The following is a 27230-nucleotide window of genomic DNA, read 5'->3' on the forward strand; positions in this document are numbered from 1 at the left end:
ACTGGTACTAAAAATATAAAAACATTCAAATGACTTCTCAAGAACTGCTCTGCAGAATTATTTCAGAAAGCATCCAGAGGACTTCTAGGTTTGTTCAATTGATGCCAATCTGCTATAAAATATTGCTACTATTAAGAAATTTTTTTAAAAAAACTTTGAAACTACTGAAAGATTTCCAAACATAACCTACCAGACAACAGAATTTAACCAAATCATAAAGCACCCTCAAAAAGAATTCTTGCATATGATAACCAATCTGCTTTCAGATATCTCTGCTGTCACTAAAACACGGAAATCTTTTGACAAGGTGTTCTCAAAGGCCACAAAACAGAATTTGACAGAAAGAATTTTGGCATTAAGGGCTTTAAATTTTCTAGAAATGATGCAACCTGCCATTAATTACAGTTGCCATTACTAAAAGTAAAAAGCCATATTTTAATAAAAACCTACGGAATTTGAGCTGACAGAAAGCATCCAGTCAAGAAGGTCATGGCATTTATACGAATGATACTGATTCACCATCAAGTTTGGCTATTACTACTATTATTAAGTATTGAGTGGCCAAGTGGTCTAAAGCGCTCGCTGTTATGGATCTCTGCATCTCACCTCTGTCTGCCTGGGTTCGAGTCTCAGGCTTGGCCAATGTAGGTATGTGAGAAAGCTTGCCACTAGCTTCTCTTGGGTTGGTGGTTCTTTCCAGGTTTTTTTCCAGGTTCTTCCTCCACCATTTATACTGGCTGCCATGTGTAGCCTATCTTGTGTTGAAAAATGGCATTAAACTCTACAACAGCAACGACAGCAACAACTAAATATTGAAAACTTGAACAATCCTCAAAAATGAATGATGTTGATCTGAAATCATATTTGGCAGCAGATTCCAGAAATAGATAAACATTCAAACAACTTCTCTTTAAAAAAAATTACCACTGAACTGAATTAGATCACCATTGACAGAAGGGTCATTCAGTATTGAAACTTGATTGGTTTTCTTAGTTTAATGCCATTTTAAAGTGCACAGTAGGTAACACATTGTGGCCAGTAGATTTAAAGGAGGAAAAACCTGGAAAAATTCTGGGAAGAACCATTTACTCATTGGAAGCTACTAGCAAGCTTTCTCACATAAAATGTTGGTGATCTGTAAAGGCAAGCACCTTAGACCATTCAAGGTGTCATCTGAGGTGTCTTGAACAAATGATGCTGAGTTGCCATTAGATATGCAAAAATTTGGAGAAACCATAAAATAATTGTTGTATAGCTTTTGCAATTAATAGCATTGGAAAAATTCCTCAGATAGCATCATACTGAACCAGTTCTTGACCAACTGCTCTTGGATTTGGCTATAGGCAGATATTAGGCAGGTGAGCAATCTCGGGCCCACTTAAGCATTTGGGTTTATATGCAGAGGCTAGTGTTGATTGGTTTACCATTTTAAATAAGTTTTAAAGATACAAAGTCATATGTTAGAATTTCTTTAAAAAGTTTTGCAATATGTGATGCAAATGAATACAATACTTTTATATAGTACACAGATACAATGTTTTAAATGGTTTTATTTATGAATAATTATCAACATTTTTTCCAAACTTTTTTGACCAGTATGCATTGGAGGTTTGTGATGCTTATAAAATGGATATTATCAGCTCTTAAGATACATAACAGTTTTTATGCGGGAATCTGAGGTAAATTTATTTTTAATCAATAGCTTCATTTTATATTCTTAACTGACTAATTAATTTTAAAAAATTGGGTAGTTCAGTTAACTGAGACTTTCTGAATCACAAAACTTGGTGCCCGTGTTTGTTTAAACTATAGACAGCAGAGATGTTATTCATGCCTTCAGTATCAGATTATGTAAATATAAAATGTAAATCTGATTTTGATTTTTTGTTAGATTTTTTTAAAATGCAATTTATTTTTGTCAGATGAAATAAGTGTTCTTTTCTCAATATGTATTAGACATCTTTTCATCTATTCAGCAGTGATGTATTTAAGAGGTTCGAAATGAAGCAGACGAATCGGCTATGTTCACTTGGTTACTTAAAGAAGTTGGACTTTGAGTAAATACATGAAGTCCTTGCCGACATCAGAAAACTTTTATTTCATTTAATTACTTCACTGACATTTATTATTATAACCAATTTAATTGTTGTTTTGGGACATATACAAAGGTAACTTGTCTGTCCAGTCATCCATCTGTCATGCTTTTGTTTACTTAATATCTCCCTGAACTCTTTGAGATGTCACAACTACACATTGTGTTCAGTAAAAGGTGGAGTTTCCAGGTCAGGATTGTAAGAGTTGTCTCCATATTTGTTGTTGTCCCAATGACAAATTCTTGTCCAGTTTGTATCACCAGATCCATTTGAGGTATCTGGATGAAACTTGGTGTTATATATATATGACAGAAGCCTACTTCGCATAGATGATTTGGCTTGTGGTGGGCTATTCAGTGAGCACTCACTATATTGTCTTATGTTGTTCTTTACCTGAAGGATACAATTTTTGTTCCTGAATATTAACAATTAATTAGGTTTTTATATGTTGATTTGCCAAAGCCAACAGTGGCCACAAAATTTGTTCATATGAATTTATATCCTATGAGAAAGTAATTTTCAGACAACACCATGCATGACTAATGACATCTATTTGTTGAGAGTGAAATTCATAATTAAAACATTTATTCTTATTGAGTAAAATATTTGGAACCAATTACAACAAACTCCAGAGGAACAGGGAAATTAGTTCATTGAGATCAAATTGCAATTGAAGAAGATTCAGCCCCATGATTATGTGATAATTCTGTTCAATATTAATATTTCACAATTTCCTAAACCTTCAGCATCTCGTTTTTAAATTATTTTGCTTTACTATATACAGTCAACCCTGTTTGTAGCAGCCACTCGCTGGAAATGGAAAGTTTGCTGTATCCCATTTACTTTAATCCATACTAAAAATGAAATTGTCACAGTCTTACAAATACACACCAATCTTTGTTCACGTTATCATTCATTTGCTTGATTCAGCAAGATCAAATGACAATTGGCTTGTCTGACAAGCCTACAATGAACAGAAAATCAAAAAAAGTCATATTGCTTTTCGATTTGACCCATGAAATGAAACTTAACCTGCCTTCACATACAGATTTTGAATATTGAATGACCCTGACCCTAATGAAAAGGAATGTAACTAACGTGTATCCCTTTTCAAAGATAAATATTTTTCTTCTTTAGAGATTGCTTTAATTCATAGTCAAATAGGGGATGATAATTAACTATACAAATCATATTGGTGCAAAAGGTGACTCTTATTTCTGCTGCGATAGCACAACTACTTTTTCCTACCAGGCAGCAAACAAATTACTTTGACCCTCAATCTTGATGAGAAAAAAAAATGCCTTGCTTTCAAAATTCACATATTGGCACCTGTTTCACTGTCAACATGACTGGGTTACAAGTACTAATGAGATAAGAAATGTTTGCACGTCAATTCACATGAGAATCCTTTATCTAAACAATATCTTCAGACTGAGCAGTCAAAGTTGATACATTCTATTGACCACTTAAGGCAGGGAGAAACCATTGTTTTGTTGGGAAACACATGGCTGCTGCCCCAATAGGGCAGATGACCATTACATAAAGGACATTTATATATATAGATTTGCTCTGGTGACATTAGAATAAACAGGTGACTGCTTATTGAAAGTGACCATATCCACAGTATGTTTTCAGTGTTGATTAACACATACAAACATTCAAAATAATAATAATAATAATAATAATAAACCTATTCCCCAATATGTTATTTAAATTGTTTTTATTTATTTTATTTTCCACTAAACCAATTTAAGCAAGTTCTTTTGAAGTTTTAATATTTGTTAAATTATGTTTAGAGGTATATACAGTTTAGCTATCAAAGCATGTTTAGAAGTATGTAGTTTAAATAAATTAACTATAATCAGTGGAATAACAATCACTGCCCTTGCATATTTATAAGATGGCAGCCGTCCTCACCATTTCTGTCAAATTTGAATTAAAATTTCCTTAAGCCCATGAGACTAATACCATTGTTCAGATTTTAGTCTGTAGGGAAATCTACTAGTCTCTGACTAACAGGCTATTGTTTGTTTCAGACCCTGAAAATGTCTACATAAACCAATTTTCCGAATCCTATGTCTAAGTCTGACAATTATCAAAACAATTTTGCTTTAAAATAACAGTACTCTGCAGTTTGGTTTTTTAATTAAAATAACACTATTCTTTAGTTTTTATATTTATATTATTTTTTTTTTATTTTAAATAACATTGTGTAGTTTTGCTATTTTATTTTAAATAACATTGCTGTTAAAAATATATTTTAAAACTCCAGTCTGTTGAGTATATTTGGAGAGTTGTAACAGAATGGGAAATGTTGGATGTCAACATTACACTTGCACCTATTATTTTAACTGCGAGGCATCCTTTTTCCTGCAAATTAGAGCATAGGTGCGAGATACTAGAATGGCCTTTTGTCAGCTGATGCTATCATTTAAATTTAAATTTCTTTTAATTGATGGTTAAAGACGGTAAATCCTCTGGACTATAATATATATATATATGCTTCTCATGTTTGTACATTTTGATTGTAAATCTAGCAGTGAGAGCCTTGTTTTGGAATTGCGAGATAACCCAAGAGTGTTATTTGCAGGTATTGTGAAACTGGTCCATTTCTGAAAGTTCATTATGACCAGTAAAGTGTCTGCTCCTTTGAAGGACTCTTGACAATAACCATATAAGCCTGATCTACCAAAAATCATGAGATAGATATATGAATGAAATTACATGGTCTTGTGTGTATTAATATATCAATGATCTTATTTCTACGTGATTTTAGCAACATTTCTATTTGTTTTCCATTTTTGTATAATTTTTTTCACATAGTTGTATTTTAATAGCACATCCAACACGTGTAGCAACCATGTAACCCATGGCAGTTGGTACCCCATGGAAAATAGTGGAATCCCAGAATTTCCTTTAGATGGATGTTACCACTTATTAATAATTTACTTCCTCATTTTTTTCAGGTCTTCTTTGTTATTCGTCTGCATTCTCAGCAAGTTGCTGCCCAGTTGCCTCCTCTTCAGGACCCAGATCCTCATATTAGTTGTGAATTAATGGATGGACGTGATGCCTTCTTGACTCTTGCTAGAGAAAAGCACTATGAATTCTCTTCATTAAGGCGAGCCAAATATTCAACAATGGCTATGTTGTATGAGCTTCACAATCAGGGAAAAGAAAGTTTTGTGTACACATGCAACAGTTGCAAAGCTCAAGTGGAGACAAGGTGGCACTGTTCACAATGTGATGTAAGTATTTCATGCTTTCAAATGAATTTTGTATCTTTACTTTTAAAAAATACAGTTTACTTATCACTACAACAGAATTACTTCAGAAGCTTTGTTATAAGTGTCATTTGCACTAAATGCATTGAGTTAATGCTATACACCCTGGTGTCCTTGTCAGCACAGCAGTGGCATCGTTTTTGTTGGCAAAAGTACATAATTTAAAGTAGTATACATAGAGGCAAGCTTTTGTTACCGTATATACTCCCTTGTAAGTTGAGTGAAACTGCAGACAACATAGATCTTGATTTGCCATAGCATAATGCACCTGCAGATTATGGTCTGTGTTGTTTGTTTTATTGATTAATCTTGACAAACTGCACAGACCCAAATCTGCCAGTGCATTATATGCTTGCAGATCTGTGTGCATTTTCAAGTTAGACTTGTCATGTAAGCAAGTATATACAGTATCTGATGGCTCCATTTCTTATGTTAGATTTAATAATCCCCAGTTAATTATATTATGAGTGATATTTATGAAGCATAGTTGTGTGATGGACTAAATGATGGGGTTTCAGTATGGTCAGTCCAGGCAGTAGAGTTATATTTAAGATCTGAAGAAGAAGAAAAAATTGAATAACCTTCTGAAGTCAGTACTAGGCACTGTCAGTATGACAGCATGGACTTGGAGAGTGTAGAGTTGCGTAAGTTCATTTAGCTTTGAGTATTAAAAGAGAGAATTCTCTTACTTGATATCTGAGTGAACATGTTCAAAACTTAGACCATTACAGTCGTACTATATTGGATATTTTTGTGGATGTAAGATTAGTGATTTTTTTGTCCGAAAAGATTGGTTTCAAATTTTGGCAATTTTTTTTTATTTTTATGATAACAGATACAGGGAGGTTTTTATTAACTTGTCAGACTTTAAGGACAAGTGAGCATACGATGTGGCCCTGCATGTAACTGTTGACAGTTGCAATCTTCAGCTTCTCTATATAAAAACAGTATTTTTTAAAAAAAATCAATCTTGGCATGAAGGCTTTTCAGATTTTGTACAGATGATTCTAATCTGTCATGAAATATAGTAATTTTCTCCTTAAACGGAAAACCTTTAAATGGCATTGTTTCAAAAACTGCTGAGCAGAGTTTAAGTTTGATAGAAATATCCTGGGCTGAAGTACTTTCAGCTAATACAAATGATGTTTTTGTGCAATCAAATATTTACCACCATTACTAAAATATAGAACTTTCTTTTAAAAAAAGCTCAGGAACTGTTAAGCATAATTTTACCAGTTTGGACTGAATGGATCCTGGCCTGAAAGGATTTCATTACTGGACAAATGATGATTTGCTTTCATATATGTATAAATAGAGAGCAACCCTGAAACCACTGTTTTCGGGCATGTGCAGTAGAAAGAATTGGAACAAATTTCTACACAAAGGATCCAGCTGAATCAGATTTCTTTGCTAACTGTTAATGCATTTGACTGCATGGCAGATATCAGCCAGATGTGCAGTCTCAGATTTTTAGGAAAAAGATCATTTCCTTTCTACACACAGCAAAAATTGTACTTTTAGCATGCACTCAATTTCTTTCAACAAAACTACACTAATGAGGACAAGTTGTAATGGTTTGTTCAGCATTCAAGGGGGATTAATAGGAACAGATAATGCAGTTAGAATGTCAGTTGATTAACACGTGAGCTTGTTAAATTAAAAGAAAAATGACAGTGCAATAGTCTGTTTAAGATATTAATTGGTATGGGATAATTAAACGAGTAATTACTGCCCACCATTGTTGGCTTGATTAACTGTAGTGTGTTTCCATTTGCATGGCATGAACAGGCCATTAGTTTCCCTATAGTTGAAATATTATCATTGTCCCATGAACTTTTTATTTATGGTATCAATGACAGCAAATTCATTAATATTTTTATATCTGTACTGATGCTAAAGGAAGAGTGCGTGTCCCAGCCGAGGAGACCTGCATAGTTAATGTTCTCTTTTACAAGATATTAGAGAGGAGACATCCAAAGCATTCTCATTAAACAAAAAAGAGGAATGTACTTTTGTTTTTAACGAAAAAATGTAGAAACAGGTAACCTGACACAGGCATTGAATTTTAGTTTTAGATAATACAGAGCTCAAGTTTTAAGTTATCTTATGATGGTCCGTTTCTTCTATTTTGCAGGACTTTGACTTGTGTAATACTTGCTATCAGAAAGAAGGACATAATCACAAAATGGATAGGTTGGGGCTGGACCTCGATGATGGTTCTTCTTCAGATAAGCAAGAAAATCCTCAGGAATCTCGTCGTCAATCGATTCAGAGGTGTATTCAGTCTCTTGTTCATGCATGTCAGTGTCGTGATGCAAACTGCAGGATGCCTAGTTGTCACAAGATGAAACGTGTAGTTGCACATACTAAAAATTGTAGGAAAAAGACAAATCATGGATGCCCCATTTGCAAACAGCTTATTGCACTTTGTTGTTACCATGCTAAACATTGTAATGAAAACAAGTGTCAAGTGCCATTCTGTCTTCAAATCAAGCACAAACTTAGACAGCAGCAGCTGCAGCATCGCCTTCAACAGGCTCAGTTGTTACGAAGGAGGATCAATTCAATGCAGAGGAGTCAAACAGCCGCAGTAACCGGCACACCCACAAATCAGCCCTCACCATCTGCAGCAGTACAAAGCTATTCAGGAGGAAAACCAGCTCCAGGCCCCCCTCCTGCTGCTATGCAAGCTGCTCTTGAAGCACAAGAGGCTGCCCAGCGTCAAGCAGGGATGGGTGTTGGCAAACCAGCCATGAGCACTATGCCTCCACCCAAACCAAAACCTCCAATTGCTGCTATACCACAAACCATCCCTTGGCCTCCACAGCAAGTGCAGCCTCCTCCAGCACCTCAACCTCAACCTCCTCAGCCACAACCTCCTCAACAAGCTTTCCAGGCTCAACCTACCATGAATCAGATTCAAAGGACAATGCCTCCAGTTCAGCAAGGTGTCCAGAGAATGCCAATTCATCAACCACAGGTCACAAATACCATGAATATGCAGCCTCCCCGTCCTGCTGGTCAGGTGCAGCACAGCCAGGCACTCCAGCAGTTGCTGCAGACACTGAAGTCTCCCAACTCCCCTCAACAGCAGCAGGAGGTTATTAGTATTCTCAAAACATACCCACAACTGATGGCTGCCTTCATCAAGCAGAGAAGCCAGCAGGGACTGCAGCAGCAGCAGTTACAGCAGCTACAGCAGCAGCAGCTACAACAGCAGCAGCAACAACAGCAACAGCGTCATCAGAATCCAGCATTGCAAATGCCTAGCATGCAACAGCAGCCTCAGCAACAGCCTCAAAACTTCACAACACAACAGGAAATGCTGTGGCGGCAGAGGTTGCAGCAGCAACAACAGCAGCAACAGCAACAGCCACAACAACAGCAGCAACCACAGACTTCACAATTTCAGCAACCACAGCCACCATATCCACAAGTACAACGAACTAGAATGCCATTCACTCAAGATAACCAGCATCTGCCACAATATCCTCAACAAATCATGCAACAGGTTCAGCAGCAACAAGTCCAGGTGCGCCATCATATGGTTGGTGGTCAGCCAGTCAGTCCACAGCAAATGCTTTCCCAAACTGTCCAGTCCCCAGCACAACACATAATGCAGCAAGTGCGTTCCCCACCCTCATTGCCACAAACAGTCAGATCCCCTCAACCCACTCCTTCCCCACGGCAGCAGCTAAACCCCTCACCACGTCAGACACAGATGTCACCTCATATACCTCCTAATCAGTCCCCACACCATGGGCTGTCTGGAACACCAGACCTTAATCAAATGAACTCAGATCAAGTTATGTTATCGCAGTTTCAGGCTCATGGGTCTGTGTCCCAAGCTCAAAACTCTGGACCAGATATGTCCCTTCTACAACAGGACCCTGAAGTGGCCCCTCTGACACCACAAGACCAGCTTTCACGTTATGTGGAAACATTGTAGCAGAAAGTCAAATTAGTTTGTGAAACATAAATGACAGTGTAACATGCTGACATTATAAAATATATCATTTTTACCAGACAATTTCCAGTGGACATGAAGAAAAAAAACCGGATAATTAATATATTACATATGTTCTAGAGATTGTTTTCAATATTGCATATGTATTTGTATGTGTTTTCCATTACCTGAACAAAATGTCAAGTTGTTGTTTTTTTTGCAGCTGAAAATTGTTTTATTATTAGATTTTATATCATTCATCTGCATTGTACATAACACATTTTGTCATGCTTTAGCAGCATCCATGTTATAAGTTTGTCATTTATGATGGACTTTTAATTATGTATTTCAAAATGTGGTGTTCCAGATGACATCTGTATTATAGACATCATTAATATTATTAATTAATTGTATAGTCACCCAGATATCATTTACTTCATCATCAGCTTGAATTCTGTAAGAAAGGCTTTAATATCTACACATCGTCCTTTTAACTTTAGCTCATTGTACTTCATCTCCATTTTAGAGACAGCTGTTGAGAACGGTTATAATTGATATAATAATTATATCAAGCAACAAGTTCTCATCTAGTTACGGAGTTTTTAAAGCTAATTAGTTCCATATGATGGCAGGCCTGGGCATTTTTGTGTATTGTTCTTTTTGAAGTATGATTGTACTTAAGTTAAAAATTATTTCCATTGCATGTAGCTGATAGATGGAAGTCTATTGGGAAATAAGACCTAAGAAATTGATCTTGGGCGATTTTTCTACCTATGTGCTGTATTGGAGCAAAAAAGTATGGTGGTTCTTGATATCACTATAACCAAAGGATTTTAATATGCCCATGTTGCCGCGTCACCTTCATAATTTAAAGAATGCATATAACATACATACATGAGTAGTTTGTACATTTGTATTTTTGTCAGAAACAATCATTTGTTCATACAGTGCTGAAAGACACTTGCAAATAATGTAAAATACAATGGTACTTATTACATGGTTTTGCTTCTTTTGTTCTGTTTGATTGATAGAGTCTCATAAACAATTGCATAACAAATGAGTTTCTGCATGGAATGAAACTGCTTGATATTTTCCAGGTGATGAGAATAACATTTTTATCATACCTCCTGTACATAAGTGAAAAACATCTAGAACAGTTGCATTGTTGATATTCTTCTTGTGGGAATCATTGTTTAGTTTCTGCAGCCAGTTCCATTTTTCTGATGTATGCATAATCATGAAACTAGGTGGAGGCATTCATTTTAAGGTTACAGTTCCTGTTCCCCTCTGGTCTTTTTTTAAAGTCTGTTGGGCATAGTCCAGAAGAGCTTTTGGGGTGGTCTTTGTCAATCTGTCCATACAATGGCACAAGTTATTGTTACTCACCTAAACTACTTGAAAGATTGCCAGGAAATTTGACACATTCATGCCAAGGTCTTTTTGGTCATAAATAAAAATGGTTCCAACTGGAGATCCATTATGGTGGCCATTTTCAAAATTTATCAATTGCTACTCCTTCTAAATGGATTGCCATACAAACATGCAGTTTTCCCTTTAAGACTTCTTATAATATCTTATTGGTCCTAAATGAAATGGGCAGCAATCTGGCATCATGTATTATCAACATGACAGCAATCTTGAATCAAAAGTCATATTAACATGGGGTTTTCACCAGGAGGCTTATTATGATATCTAGTTGGTCTTAAAAGATAATCGTTCGCATTGGACATCCAATACAATTGCCACATCAGCCAGCATGAAACTCTAGTTATTGTTATGCTTTGTGGATTGAACGTCATATCAGCATGGGAGTTTCAACAGTAGACCTCGTATCATGTCTTGTTAAATATAAAAATTGCACTGATCTTGTATCCAATATTGCACCACAGTGGCCCTCTTGAAAATCTTGTCACTAACGTCGTAGGACATTGGGTATTTACCAGGGCCTTGTAGTTAGTTGGTACTAAATGATGGTGCTGATCAGACATCCATTGTGGCCACCATGGCAGCCAACTTGAAAAAGTTATTTTGCTGTTTTTCCTAAATAGAAAGTCACATGAACATGAGGTTTTCACAAGTAGGCTAATGATAATAACAAGTTGGTCTTGAATGCATACGGTCTGACTTAACATCAGATATGGTCTGACAGCCAGTTTGAAAGTCTTGTCAGCTTTATTTAAATGGAAAGTCATTTTGACCTGGGTTTTTCACCAGAAGACTTCATTTTGTATATAGTTTGACCTAAAGAAAATGATGCTGATCTGATGTCCATCTTGAAGAGCTGTTCCTCCTGAATTGATGGTCATGTCTACATCAGGTTTCACAAAATGGTTTGTCATCATATCTGGTAGATCCTAAATAAAGATTGTGCCTGACAGACAACCAGTATGACTGCTATAATGAACATATTGAAAATCATCTCAAATTCTGAATGGATGGTCATATCATAATGGGGTTTTGATGAAGTCTTGTAGTGTTGTCTTGTCTGTCCTAAATAAAAATGATTCTGATCTTGCATCAGTTACGGCAGACACTAGATAATTTGAAAATATTACTGATACAAAATATTAGATGGTTTCAACAGTCGGAAATTAATAAATGAAATATTCTTATAACTCCCATGAATTCTTTTTGGACAAGAGAACACGAGTCCCATATTTTATGCACCCTCCAGAAGGTAGAAAGGATTAAAAAGAAAACTTTATTATTAAATTTATATGCGTGAACATCTTTTTGTCCTTTAAAAAAAATGTGAAGAATTACATTTAATGGATAGCCTTGCATACAACTCAATCTTCTGAAAATTCCTTAATTATTTCCAGGAATTGTTCAGATTTAAGAGGAAATACAAGAAGTTGACACTGGAAAAGACATTACCTTTTAATTCAGAATTTGTATTATTCTTTTGTTTACTCATGGAAATCATTAAAAAGGGATACATTTCAATGGATTAAATGACACATAACAAGGATCGTTACCAGATGGAGTATGATCGATTTGATTTGTAATGCACTAATTAGTAAAATGGTTTTTCCTCAGATTATGTATTTATGTCGAGATAAACAAAATAGCATGGAAAAAATTCTACTTGCAAAATATTTTCAGGTCCATAAAAAGTCTTGGACAAGCAACTCTTGAGACCATTCAAACCATGTAACAATATTTGTATTGAATTTTAACCCATAATACCATCCTAATGTTTGTATTGCATTGATGTCAATCAAGTTCTAACAAAAAATACTGAGAAATCTCAGTTTGAAGAGATCTTTTTGTAATGTTTAGTGAAACTTTTCAGATATATTGACCGAATTTTGTAGATCATTTAAATTTGAGAAAAGGTCACCTATTTATTTTGGGATCAAAAGGCCCAAAGTCGTGATCTAAATGAATGACAGTTTCTACAAAACAAAAGCACTGTACCACATGTCTTGAGTAATCTTGGTAGATGGCTTGCATTGAGATGAAAGGAATCTATTGATATGGAGATCAAAGATCAGACAGGGACTCCTCAAAGAAAAGTTTTTCAAAATCACTTCAGGTCTATGCCACAAACCATGACCAAATTTTGTGGCTGGCTTGCATTTGAAACAAGGAAGGCACATATCAGTTTAACATTCAAAATGTGAAGGTCAACAAAACTCTGAAGAGAAATGATTTCTTCAAAATAGTTGGACATGGTTGGTGTATAGTGTACCGCTTATGGTACTTGTTAGTTGATGTTTGTACAATAGATGTGCTTCAAATGCAAGTTTTTTTAATGTTTTTTTTTTGTTTTACACGTATTTATCATTAAACCCAGTTAATGGTATCCATTTTGCGGACTGATATACACCTTCATTAGGTCAGAGTAATGAATTGAATGATCCTCAGTAAATTAATAAGAAATGAACATGTGATGATGTGGACCTACAGATTCAACTTCTGATCCAAATTTCCTGTATTCTGCTGAGTAGTCAAACAATTGTAAAGATGTCTGAAGAATGTAGGGGTCTTTGAAAGTTTTCATAAAAATTTATCAATATGCTAAGTTTAATATAAATATCTGTAAAGTTTGTCTATGCAGGCAAGCATTTAAAAAATGCATAGTGAAATTTAAGGAATCGGCACATTGATTGGCAAACAATTGTAAAGATGTCTAGAGAATGTAGGGGCTCTGACTTTTAATAAAAATTGATGAAGTTGACAAGATTAAATGTTGTACAAAGTATCTGTAATGTTTCTTTATGCAGGCCAGCTCTAAAAAAATGCCTCATGAAATTTAAGAAATCAGAATATTGATGGGCAAACTTTGTGTTTCAAATTATTCCTGATATAAATATAGAAACAGCATCACATAATTTGATACCTCTGTTTCTGCCCTCAACAATAAACTGTAAATCTTGATATATTTAATATTGAAGCCATCACCAGTCTATTTGTTAATGTGGGACATAGCTAAGTTTTCTGAGTGACACATCATTTCTCTCCTTCAATGGATAACCAAGAGTCACTATAAAAATGGTTTGCTTGGAAGTTTAGTAATGAATTCAGGAATGATTTTCAATCGTTTTTCATAATATCTGTTTGCAAAGTATTTTTGCTTGAATCGAGTCTGAAATGGTGGACTTGCTACCTCGATTGACCATGAAATTATAGTGTACAAGGAAATAATATATAATGTTTGGTGGAGGTTATACAGAGTACTGCTCAGAAATTAAAATGTACAAGCATTGCTGTGTGCCAGTAGGTTGATGTAAGGGATCTGTATTCTGTCTGAATTCTCAGTCATCCTTTAGATAGATGGTCTGGATCACTTTTGGTTATCCCACTAATTATGGTCGTCTCTCAATGGCAAGAAACCCTTTAATTGCTAATTATTTCCATTCAGTTTTTATTTTTCAAAAACATTTACATATTAATTTTGATTGCTAAGGATAAAAACATACAAAATATAAAGGAAACGACTGGATTCATTGTAATTGTATATGTTGGTGTGATATTTATTGACATTTTTTTCAGCACACAGTAGGCTACACGTCCGCCAGTGGGCGTAAGAAGCCAGGAAACCCCACGAGCACCCCCCCCCCCCGAAAGCCACTGACTTGCTTTCTCACATGCCTACCTTAACCAAGCCGAGACTCAAACCCACATAAAAACGGTTCACCTTAAACTACTCTGCCATCCAGGGCCATTTGTGCGTCAGTGTCTGCTACTTTTAAGATTTCTGTGAATATTTTACTTTATTCATGCATACATTTAAACATATTTACAAAACGTTTTCATTTACTTCATGCTAGATATTTTTATGCTACGATGTTGAAAAAGGCCCAGCATGGCATTTATTTTACTGCTTCGGTGGACTAAGTGGTTAGATTTTCAGCCTCTGATGTGGGAGGTCGTGGGTTCGAATGCGTTGCAGAGTCATATCAAAGACTTATAAAAATGTTACTAGCAGCTGCCTCACTTGGCGCTCAGCTTTAAGAGGTTAGGGCTAGCACTGATTGGCCTGGTGCCAGGACAGTGTGACTGGTTCGGACATGATGAGACATGTTTTCGGCAGGATTCCCCGGTGCTAGATATCACTAAAATAAAACGTCCCCTTTGCAGACATCATAGCAATATGAATAATTCCAGTTATCTCCCTTATGCCCTTTCTGGCTCGACAGTTTAAAAATTTGACCGTTAATTTAGATAACCTAATTCAAATCCCTATTAATTCGTCAACCTTCGTGTCAACTATCCAAGAGATACCTCTGCGTTATTCAATGTGCAATCAGTAGGACCACCGGAAAAGCGCACAGAAATAGTTAATTTTCTCAACGACCAGAATATTGACGTCTTTTTCCTCACAGAAACATGACCAAAAACATCAGGCTATGAGCCCAAGTGTGCGGATCTAACACCCACTGGTTACTCCATCAAGTCGTTCCCCCGTAACTCTCGCGGAGGTGGAATTGCTGTCATCGCAAAGAACTCCATGATCAAGCGTCTTAACCACACCACACCATTCAATTTCAACCGCACATCGTTTGAACTAGTCCAAACCACACTCACACTGGAGCAAAGGTCAGTCCATTTTTTCTGCCTATATCGCCCTCCGCCTAGTAGAAAAAACAAGCCGACTGAATCTTTCTTTTTGGAGCAGTTTCCGAATCTCCTGGAGTATGGAAATTCGGTAGGTGGAAACCTGATTATTCTTGGAGATTTCAACTTTCACTTTGACTGTCCTGGAAACCCAAACACGTCAAAACTCATAAATTCCATTAATGTTTTCAACCTCAGTCGGTTAACCAACCCACCCATAAACGTGGTCACATTTTAGACTGGATTCTTCATAGACCTGATGATAACATTCTACGGTCCTCCCTGGTATCCCATGAACTTGCATCAGATCACCTCTTCATTATATGCCATCTTAATGTATCAGTCCCTATTGTTGACACTCCTTAGCCCCATCCCAGCACACGGAGCTGGTTAGGACTTAGAAGTGACAACCTGATTATTAACCCTCCACCTTTATCTGCTACTAATAGAAACCTTTGTATGATAAATAGAACCAAACTAATGCATGACTTCCAAGCAAACCTAACAACTTGCTCACCTCCTACAGCAGAACAACTCGATAACTGCCTGCGTTCATTGCTTGACAAACATGCCCCAGCTACCAAGTGCAGAGTATCAATTCAAAAGTATTCTCCATGGTATTGCAGTGTTAGGAACCAGCTTCGCACTGCTAAAAGAGACCGCCGTAAAGCTGAAGGGCTTTGGCTTTCCACCAGACTTACTAATCATGAGCAAATATATCAAGCCGCTAAGAAGAATGTCACAAATATAGTCCATGAAGCGAAATCGACCCACTACACTACTAAGATCATGGAAAGTTCCAGCTGCAAAGAGCTCTTCGAGATTACTAACAAGCTAATGTCAAGGAACAAACGTACACCACTTCCAACTAACTTCTCTCTCGTCGACCTTCCGGATATGTTTGCAAATTTCTTCCGTGACAAAGTACAAACCATTAAAGATAAGCTTGGCACCACAATTTCAAGAGTGCACCAAAGTCGTGTGAACTTGATCCAATTCCAATATCACTGCTGCTTGAGTCCTTAAATCCAGTATTACCTTCACTAACTGATGTTATTAATACCTCTCTCTCATCCGGTGAATTCCCATCATTTTTCAAAACCGCCATTGTAAAGCCTCTGCTAAAGAAACCAACACCAGACCATAACGATTTAAAGAACTACTGCCCAGTTTCTAATCTCCCTTTCATATCAAAAATCATAGAAAAGGTTGTTCTATCCCAGCTTGTATCTCATCTGAATTCAAAGTCTTTTTTAGAATGTACAATCTGCACATCTCCCTTGCCACAGTACTGAAACTACTCTCCTAAAAATAGTTAATGATATTCTCTCTGCTTTGGATAGCAGAAAGATTACAGTCCTCACCCACCTTGATTTGTCTGCAGCATTTAACACAATATACCATGTTATATTACTTCACCGTCTCCAGCATGTATTTGGCACTCATGATACAGCCTTAATGTGGTTCAAGTCTGCTTGGTCAACAGGACACAAATTGTGTCTGCAAATGGAATACACTCCAGCCCAGTTGATCTATGTTGTGGTGTTCCACATGGGTCTGTTCTCGGATCCGTTCTCTTCATTCTATACACTCAGCCGCTCTCGAGTGTCATAGATCATCATCCAGTGTCTCACCAATTGTACGCTGATGACACCCAAATATACAAATCTAGCCACCCAACTGAAGTGGATGCTACCATCCAAGGTGTAGAGAGGTGCATTCTCTTCATTCTATACACTCAGCCGCTCTCAAGTGTTATAGATCATCATCCAGTGTCTCACCAATTGTATGCTGATGACACCCAAATATACAAATCTAGCCACCCAACTGAAGTGGATGCTACCATCCAAGGTGAAGAGAGGTGCATTTCTGATGTGAAATCATGGATGACATGTAACAAGCTGCAGATGAATGATAATAAAACTGAGGCCATTCTGATTACAATACAAAGACTTTCTCATTCAAATCCTTTACCTCAAACAATAAATATCAGCAACACCAACATTAAATTCACACAATCAGTACGAAACCTAGGTGTTACTCTGGACAGTACTCTCACATTGCACCAACATGTCATGAACATATGCAAGGCTGCACATCTTGAGCTGAGACGCATCAGCTCAATTCGCAAATATCTTTAGTTGATGCCACTAAAACACGTGTGTGTTCATTAGTACTTTCAAGACTGGACTATTGTAACTCAGTTCTGTCTGGTTCATCTTAATATCTACTCCAAAAACTTCAAAAGTTCAAAACACAGCTGCTCGGATCGTACTTAAAGTACCACAATCAGAGCACACCTTCCCGCTGCTCTGTACCCTACACTGGCTATCCATTCGATCCAGTATCAAACACAAAATTTGTTCTCTGTGCTATGTTTCACTGACGGACATACCTATCCGACCTCACCCATGTGTACACACCAGCAAGATACTTAAGCTCCTCTTCTGACAATCGTATACTCATTATTCCCATTATGTAAACAAAATCATATGGACAGCGTTCTTTTGCATACTAGGGCCCAGCAACGTGGAATGAATTGCCCACTTAACTTAGACACAGTGATCACATTCAAGAGTGCTCTCAAAACAAACTTATTTCGACTGCAAGAACAAACTTAAAAACCTAATAATGTTTCCTACCTTAAATATTCTGAGCATATTTTTTAAAAAATGTTTTCTAATTTCATGGTGTTTGTAATCATATCATTATACATGTTTTTTTTTATCTTATAGGTGTTGTCTAATGTTGTAAAGCGTATAGAGCTTCTGAAGATTGGGCGCTATACAAAGTCCTCATTATTATTATTATTATTATTATCGTGACTAAAATTGTTCAAGCTACATTAAAAATCTAGATGCACAGACACACACTGCCGATAGGATACTATTTTTTAAACTTCGTTCATTAAAACTCGCTACATTTAAAAAAAGGGCAACTCCTTTAGATTTGACCTATAATAAAAGGCGTGTGTAAAATTACTTTGGAAAGCAGTCAAGTACTTGGGTGTATGAGCTAAAGGCACAAAGGTTCGTACGATTCTGGAGTGGGGTTTTATGTACCCGAGTCTCTCTTCTGTCCGTGAACATTTGCTTCTTGTCGCTCTGGAGGTTATGTTTTTGGTCAGGTTGATAAAACTTGAAATATAGGTTATCATCATCAATATCTCTGACGAGTTTGCATACGGATAAGATGAATTCGTTTTAACTAGTTGATCTTGTATCATATTTACTGAACTTGTTACTACCACGGACGCCTAATTCTGTCACTGATTTTATTCAACTCTGAATATATGTATCAACAAGATATCAGACAAGTTTAATAATTAGCGAGGGTCAAACATACTAATGTTGTTATTAATGTGGAAAAGATAAACAGCCCTTCCTGACAGCAAACGGCAAACTGCCTTTCAATTTATGTTTAATTACAATTTTAAAATGTGTCTGAACAATGTATGAAATGTTGAATGGAGAAAGTAGTCGAAAATCTTTCATTTGGAATATTACTCTAATTACGCACAGTACAAAAACTAAGCATGAAAAGGAGTTGTGAAAATGTTATCGCGAATTAAGAATTATTAGTAAAATTTAAACAAGGTGACATTCCTGTAGAAATATACAATTTGTCATTTTCATGGTAGAATGAGAGGGAAAGGACGAGCGATTTGAGCGCGGATAATAGCTTTTGGCAGGTTTCATTGCTAAAACAAAAAGGACAGGTACGCTCTGTGAATGACGAAACGAATGAATGAAAGAATTTACAACTTAAGACGAAGACAACACTGACTCAAACGACTGCTACATTACAAAACAATGCACAAATGCAATCAATTTCTACAAGAACACGTTTTTGAAGAAAATTATTTAATTCAACAATAAAATGGATATTCTGTCTTAGAAATGTAGAAATCAATTTGCTCAAGACGTCGAACTAGAATCAGTATGGAACCCTTTTATTATTAAGATCTTGCACGAGTTTAATTATGAGCAACATCCACACGTACTAATGAAGTGATCTTATTTCTGATAGGCTGAGCTTGTGAATACTTTGTAGATCATGTTTCTGAACAGATTTGGGATATAAACTTACCGAGACCTTGGATGGATTCGATGATGAGCGACATAGATACATATTAATGATGCGACCGTGCATTTCATTGGCTCAGTTATTTTTTTAACGCTGTAGAGGTATTTCAGATCAAGTTTTGGTAAGTACGCTTAAATCAAGATCTCTGATGAGATCGATTATAAGTGAGACTGGCATATATTAATAAAGTGATCTTTTCATCTGATTGTTTGACCCTGTAAACATCCTCGCAGCCATAGTTATGATCAGATATTTGATAAATTGGCAATTAAGCTTATATCATCAAGATCTTAGATGAATTCGATTTTGAGCGGGACCTAATGAGGATCTAGGATGATCCAATGGTGGGAACTGAACCCACAACCTTCAGGTCATGATTCATATGTCATAACGGCTGAGCCACATCAGTCACATTGGGTGGGAATCACAACAGCTTCCGTGTTATGATTCCAGAGGTAATGGAATTTCTAGTTATTCATTCGGACTACATGTGAACAGTTTCTTGCGTAGTGAATCAGGCCTTAGTCCCTACGAACAGGGAGACATCCATGGGAAAATGCTGGTTGTATAAACGACCTTCCGTTTTATGCCGAGAATGTGATAATTTATATGATATGAATGTCTATCAATGACAGGAATCCTAAATAAACATAAATCCACCTGTATTACAGAGGTGATCTTGTATCTGACTGGACGAGCTTCTGTTTCTGATCAGATTTCTATCACAATTTGTAAAGATGTTCATATCATCAGGCTATTCAGTGAGTTTTATTATGAGCGAAATACACACAGACTGACGAGTTGATCTTGCCTACGATTACATGGATTTCTTACCAGAGATGATATTTTTGGCCCTACTGCAATATTTAGTTCAAATTTTTTTTATATTGATATTGACTATTTTACAACCACATGTGTACACATTCAAAAATCTTCTGATGGCCACTACCGCTTAGTATCACTGATGGTTTTGCTTGGGTGGAACTGAGATTTTCAACGACAGAATTTCAAACAGAAGTCACAGTAACCTTGTATTGTATTTTATGTATCTTTTACATGACTGTAATACTCTTACCATTTATGTTTTCTTTTAAATAATGCATTTTTACTTTCTTTTTTTTAAATACAAGACTTTATATTAACCAAATATTTTTGCAAATCTTTATTTTGAAAGTTTAGAACATAACTTTTAATCGGCATCATACAGAAAGTTCTGTTAAATCCTATTCATACATACATACATACATACATACATACACGCATGCACGCACGCACGCATGCATACCTATCTAGTGCTTCGTAATAAGCCAGCATATCAAGGTCTACATGACTTGCTAGAAAATGTTGTCAAAAGAGACATCATTGACCTTGACCTGCAATGATATATTGTGTGGATATATCAGGATCTATCATATTCTTCGCAGTTGACTGTGCTTTGAACGCCGTAATGTGCGTAAACGTAGTCGTATGCCCAATACCAACTTCGCTAGCCAAGGTTCCGATATTAACCTATCTACGCCTTGGCAGATCTATCAGATATTTCAGTGCTTAGGGTCTGTGCCACCGCATCCAAATCAAAATCAGGTTGTTCAAATTTGAACACTGTTCGTATATGACCGAGACAAGGTGAGCAGACAACTTTAATGGACTTATAAATAAGCAATTTTCCACTACCGATTCATGGTAGGACAAATACATCTTTTCCATCAGTTACACCAGTTTTGGCTTCTCTCCGGCACGTAATTAATACCTTCGATTTTAAACTTATAAAATATACTTTTGAATTCAATTGCTTCTATCATTTTCGGCGGATATACGATGTACCACTGTTACACGCTATTGATTAGTTGACATGACATACTAAAGGAGGCAACTCATGAATCCATTAGATGTCACTAATACAAAGCATTGAAATATGAGATCGATCCGCCAAGGTGTAGATAGGTTAACATATCAGGACCTTGGCTAGCGAAGATGGCCTAATACCTCTGGTCTGAATTTGACCGGAAGAACTTGACTCTAAACTTAAATTTAAGTTTGGAATTCAGCGATATAATTGGATAAAATATCACGATGACTTCAAATTGACCAATCAAATGCCTTAATTCTTGACTGACCTTAAGGCTTATGTGAAACCGATAATTTGCACTTTAAGTCATTATTTTTTTTACGGGTGGAGCTCTACAGATATTGTGTATTTCAGAGAGCGTGACAGACGTAATGTGAAGTTAATTACATTTGCAACAAGCACAGTAGAGATAATGTTGGCACACCTCTATGTTAATTTCATGTACTGTGTTTGAAATTTCCTTGGATATTTTACTAGTGGAAATCTTATATGATCTAAGTCCACAATGAACGAAAGTGGCTGTTCCCATATGTTCCAAAAACTCTGCCTGCACTAGTCTAAAGTGTCGAGATAGGATTTATCTTTCAATCTGGCCATTGTTTATACTTTACTTGTTTCGTCTAATACCTTTTTACTGGACAACCGTAATCTGCTTCTCATTACCATATTTGCAATCACTGAAACAGCTCTACGTGGTTGTTCTACTTTAATGATGATTTTACTGACCGGCGCAGGTATTGTCGCTCTCGATGGTAGTGTAACCGCCTTTGGTTGCCGAGTCACTATTCTTTGTAGTCGATCTCGAATCTATTGCATCTCTTTCAATCCTAGATATTTTCAAACGATTCTCACCAACACTTTTAATACTATCAACGACTCGCACTGCAGCGTGTTTAGCTATTGGTGCAGCGCGAAGACAAGGCAGCAAGCACATTTGACACGCCTGTAAATAACCAACAAAAAAAACCCCAACAATATTGCCAAGGCCAGTTTCGTGCTTTGGATTGTCAATTGGCTTCTGGAGTTGACAACACGCGCCGGTATCACACGTCTACATACGACTGTTATTATATTTAAATATCCAATTTGTCTCTAACTTACAATTGCATCGTTAATATCTCCCCGCAGAATTGTAACGTGTGCTCGTCCTGGTCCACAAGGGTAAAACGATAATGTGTCGACAGACCATTATGATATGGAAGATACACGGACTACGGGAGTAATTCATATTAAGATCACCGGGGACCTCAGTAGGGGAAACCCCAAATACTATATAATCCTGCGACGCTTGTGCTATTGAGGTTGAAGCTTTATAACTACCACTGATCACAAGTCAGATAAACCTTAGTCGTGGTGGTAATCTTGCCAATACCTGGTACCGTCTGGTCATGCACGCAGAATTAATTTATCTCGTAGAATTATTAATCTCTTCGGGCAAAACGAGAAATGTTCCCAGGAACGAATATGCAATATCAACCGCGTATGTTGGAGATTCGATCGAGAGGGTAGAACTGAGCGTGGGTTAATGTTCACATATACTGACTTTAGAATCGCGCTTGTTCACTAATGTGATCAACCGTTAAATTTATTCATTCTTTGATTCAATCTTGTGCCCGCCCGGGTAATGTCCAACAATATTCCAGATGGTACAACTCTGACAAAACGCGAAACAGTTATTCGCGGTGATTTCCTAAGATGGCCGCGATTGAATTTTGGGCCAACTGTGACAAACACGCAACGATGCTAGTGCGATCTCCAATCGAGTGTGCGACCTTCCCCCTCGGCGATTGGTGTATAAAAGCCACATGAAATTCTGGTTTCGTTGATGAGATTGTGACCATCGAAGTAACGTTCATGTTCACAATGACGCGCTGAGTTTCAGCCTTATTTTCGCATAAAACAAGAAGTGTATCAGAAGTTAAGATCGTTGTATACTTCATCTATGCCTTCAACAAGTTTATGCATCATTAGTGAGCAACCGCTGACAAATCGATACGGTCTAGTTAATAACTTCTGATGCGTTGTTTCCTGCGTGAACAAGTGTTTCCAACCAATCCGCTAGTCGTGGGGGTCACACAGCCTAACATGACCGTTTCCTTTCTTTTCTTGTTCTTCCATTATACTGGAAAATTCTTCGAGTTTGGGTTCGGATTCACACAAGGGTTCAGGTGCCTGTGGAGGTGCGGGTTTACTAAAGAATGTAGTTGATTTTAGAAGCATTTTCTAATTTTAATTCCATGTAGGTTTGCGTGTACGTATAGGTTCTAGTGGAGCTGACCGCCTTCGCTTCATGGGTTAGTGAAAATTGCTTCAGTCATTTGGGGGATCTCGTCTTACCTTCAGTAGTAATTTCATAAAATCTGTAAGCATATCCTCAGCTTGGCCAGCTGTATCAAGTATTGTATTATAAAAGTGAAGTGCTCGCAAGTAGCATAATCTTTGCTGGTTGTTGCGACACACTTTATTTTCCAGCTTCCGGGTACAATAAGACCGTTATTAGTGGGAGTTTTAAAGATACACTTGCGATCATCTTCATTAAAATGCTGCTTCAGTGTTCGTATCATGGATTCGTACACATGAACTGCTGCGGAAAATGTCCTAATGCCTTCTTTAATCTCTCCAAATTTCTCCGATGCCTTTTTGGATTCCTGCAAAAGCTTTCATTGGTCTCCGCGGTTGCTGTAGTTTTCTTGATATATCTGACGCATTTGGCCGTCTTAGCAACCGTAATAGGTTCATAAACTTGTTTGCAGCTGTATTCAGATATAATTGAACAGGAATCGTTTATTTAAAAAAATCATTCATTGGAATTACTAAAGTGTTCACTGACTCTGAATTGATATATTACTTTGGATGTTTGTGAATTCTGGATATTCTGGTTTGCATCAATGGTGTATCAGGACATTGAATACATTCCAGACTATTGGAATTCATTCGGATCATTCTATATTCTTGGAGTTGTAATAGGACATTAATGATTATTTGGTACTTAATTACAATACTGTAAGTATCTTTTGAACTTTCACTTTGTATTCGTAGGGAAATAAACTCTTTCTTGATTTTACTACACTTATTGGTTTCGCTTCTTTCTGTTACATAGTTTAAGACACAGTGTCGTAACACTTATAAAGCATCTGAAGATATCCATACACGTCAACGTGCCAACATAGATATCATCCATGATTTAAATGCAGAAAACTCGAAATTCTAAGAGAGAATTCCCCGATGTATCATCAAAATAGGTATGAAGGCTAAGACACTTGAAGGTACAGATTTACATACCCTCGACTTTCCATGAATTGTTTGATATCATCAAGATGAACTTTTGTTTCTTCCACATCAGGGTCGTAAACAAGGCAGAGGGAATATTAAGCTTCTGTCTGATAAGGCTGCTGGGATTCTGAGTGAATGGGCAAATTTGAGATGAAGTTGTTTTGTTTTTGCATTTGCTCTTAATTTGTTCTTCTTGTTTACAATTTATATGGGCTGGAGGGCTGGGCTTGTGTGGAACCTTGTTACTAATGAATAATGTATGTGTGTGTGGTAAACACGAGAATTATTCAAAAGAACTGTTTTGATGTTTGCGACTTAAATGTTCCAACTATACAACCAAAATTAAAACAATGAATAGTAATACCTATGTGGTCGGGGGTGGTGGTGGGGCGCTGTACAGATAATATGAACTTCTGAGATATTGACAGGTGTAAGGTGAAGTTGCTTGCATTTGCAACACGTGCAGTAGTGAGAGTGTTGGTATACATCCGTGTTATTTTCATGCGCTGTGGATGAAATGCTATTGTACTAGTAGAAACTGTACTTGATCTAGATCTATGCACACAGCTAACTAAAGTGACTGATTCCATGTGCCTGAAAGTCAGTCTGGATTAGTTTAAAGTACGCTATATTTAGCAGTTATTAAAACAGGGATAAATAATTCTGCCAGACAAGACAATTCCAGATTCTGAAAGTGCAATGAATAAGTTCAAAAATATAGAAAATGTAAAAAGAGTTATCGGCCCTTTCTACAACTTGAATCTGAAGTCGAGTAACTGAAAAAGACCAACCGGAGCTAGCAGTTTTTTTTTTAAACGATGCGCTTCTGAAGTAAGGCCAAGATGTATACCCTATAATCCAGACTACATCATCAATCAAACACCAAATGCAGGAATTAAACTATCTTTTAATAATAAATAAGATATACAGGGTCTTTTTAATAGCCAGTATAAGCAGTAAGGAGAACATGGGAAGTTTTTACAAATCTAACCTATGCAGAATACGAAACTTCAGAGAACCACCTGATAGGATATTCAAGATTCTGCCAGATAGGAATATTATGATTCTGTCAAATAAATGTCTTGAAAGTACAATAACAGTTTATATTTTCATTTACCTAACTTTTGATTTGTATTTTTTTTTATACATTATTTGACTTCATGTCATCCTGTGGTTTTGATTGTCCTCTTAAACTTCACATACATGTATGTTGTATGTTATCAGATGTATTTTGTATTTTGAACCATCTCTTTATGTTAAGCTAGCCCCATTAATTAGTGGATTTCCAAAAAGAATAATTTGCATAATTCACTGGAGAGAACCATGGTAATATTTTTTTCACTGCGCTGAATAGACACCGATAACGCTGGGACGAAGAAATTTGATCCGCCATTTTGTCACTTGCTTGGTCAATTGGTTAGTACGGCCAGCGATCACACACGTTTATAATGTTATTATTTTCGAATTCATTTTATGTTTGTTTGTGGGCTTTTTTTAACCTTGAATTAAGATAGAGAAGTATGCTGCTACCGATGTTTGCTCTGTGTATATACATCAAATACAGTGGAACATAAACGGTAAATACAGACTGAATAGTTTTGAGTAGCCGCTCAGGTGGCCTACTAGTTGGAGCGTCCGCCTCGGATAAAGGAGGTCCCGGGTTCGACCCCCCCCCCCCCGAGTCATACAAAAGACTAGTAAAAATGGTACTAGCGACTGCCTTGCTTGGCGCTCAACATTAACAGGTTAGTGTTAGTGTTAGGACTGATTGGCCTTTTTGCCAGGATAATGTGCCTGGGTCACACATGATGCTACATGTCTGCGGTATGATTCCCCAGTGCTAGACAACACTATAAACTATCACACTGCAGACATCGTAGCGATATGAGTGAAAAATTATTAAAGCTACGTTAAAATCCAAAACACACATACACACTTCGCGAGTTCACATTAAACAAACACGTCACCAGCAAAGCAATCTAACAATCTCCAACACATAAATGAAAGTACCCGTTTTACTGATCGTGTTTGAAAGAGAAACGTTGATTGGCTTTTTCAAACAGCGTGAAAGTTTATCTCAGATCACAATGGCGACAAGAGTTTGCTTGCATTCAAAGTGACCGGGTTAAACAGGCATATGAATATTCATGTAAAACAAGAAAGTCTCTGCGCAGGCCGGCACGGGGATAAAGGAGCATAGCGGATTGTGTGGTTTGCGACAACAGAACATTGTATGCATATACGATAGAAGCCCGAAGAAAAACTAAAAAACATTCGATTCAAATTTGATCTTGAGAGCAATATTTTAAATTTCCACTGTCAATTGCTTGTTTACCGATCTTAATTTCCATTAATTTGATTAGTGTACTTATATTTTGAAATTTAAAAAACTCCCAAACTGACCATGCCACTCAATACACGCTATGCTAATATTATCATTTTTAGTTGGGTAGGGGATAACACCATTTTCAGCAAATAAAATGCTATACATAGCCAGTATATTCGGTGGAACTACTGACAAGCTTTCTCACATACCCAGGATGGCCGAGCCGAGACTCGAACCCACGTGATCATAGGTGAGATGTCAGTGATCTGTTAAGGCGAGCAGTAGTAATAGGAGCCCTTATAGCCTCAGA

At 36.8% G+C, this 27230-nt stretch overlaps 1 protein-coding gene across 7 annotated transcripts in view; it reads left to right on the top strand.

Moving 5' to 3' along the window:
- LOC149797570 (histone acetyltransferase p300-like) overlaps window positions 1-10318 on the top strand; it is a 71201-nt gene extending 60883 nt beyond the window's left edge. For all 7 annotated transcript variants that reach the window (XM_089962464.1, XM_089962467.1, XM_089962468.1 and 4 more), the window contains 2 exons: window positions 5060-5341; window positions 7512-10318. In XM_089962464.1, coding sequence (XP_089818590.1) covers window positions 5060-5341; window positions 7512-9326 — 2097 coding nt within the window. In that variant the 3' untranslated portion in view covers window positions 9327-10318. The remainder of the gene's footprint in view (window positions 1-5059; window positions 5342-7511) is intronic.
- Window positions 10319-27230: the final 16912 nt, after the last annotated feature.

This window comes from Sinohyriopsis cumingii, chromosome 6, assembly GCF_028554795.1.
Source record: "Sinohyriopsis cumingii isolate HCF-2022 chromosome 6, ASM2855479v2, whole genome shotgun sequence".
In the NCBI taxonomy this organism is placed as follows: Eukaryota; Metazoa; Mollusca; class Bivalvia; order Unionida; family Unionidae; genus Sinohyriopsis; species Sinohyriopsis cumingii.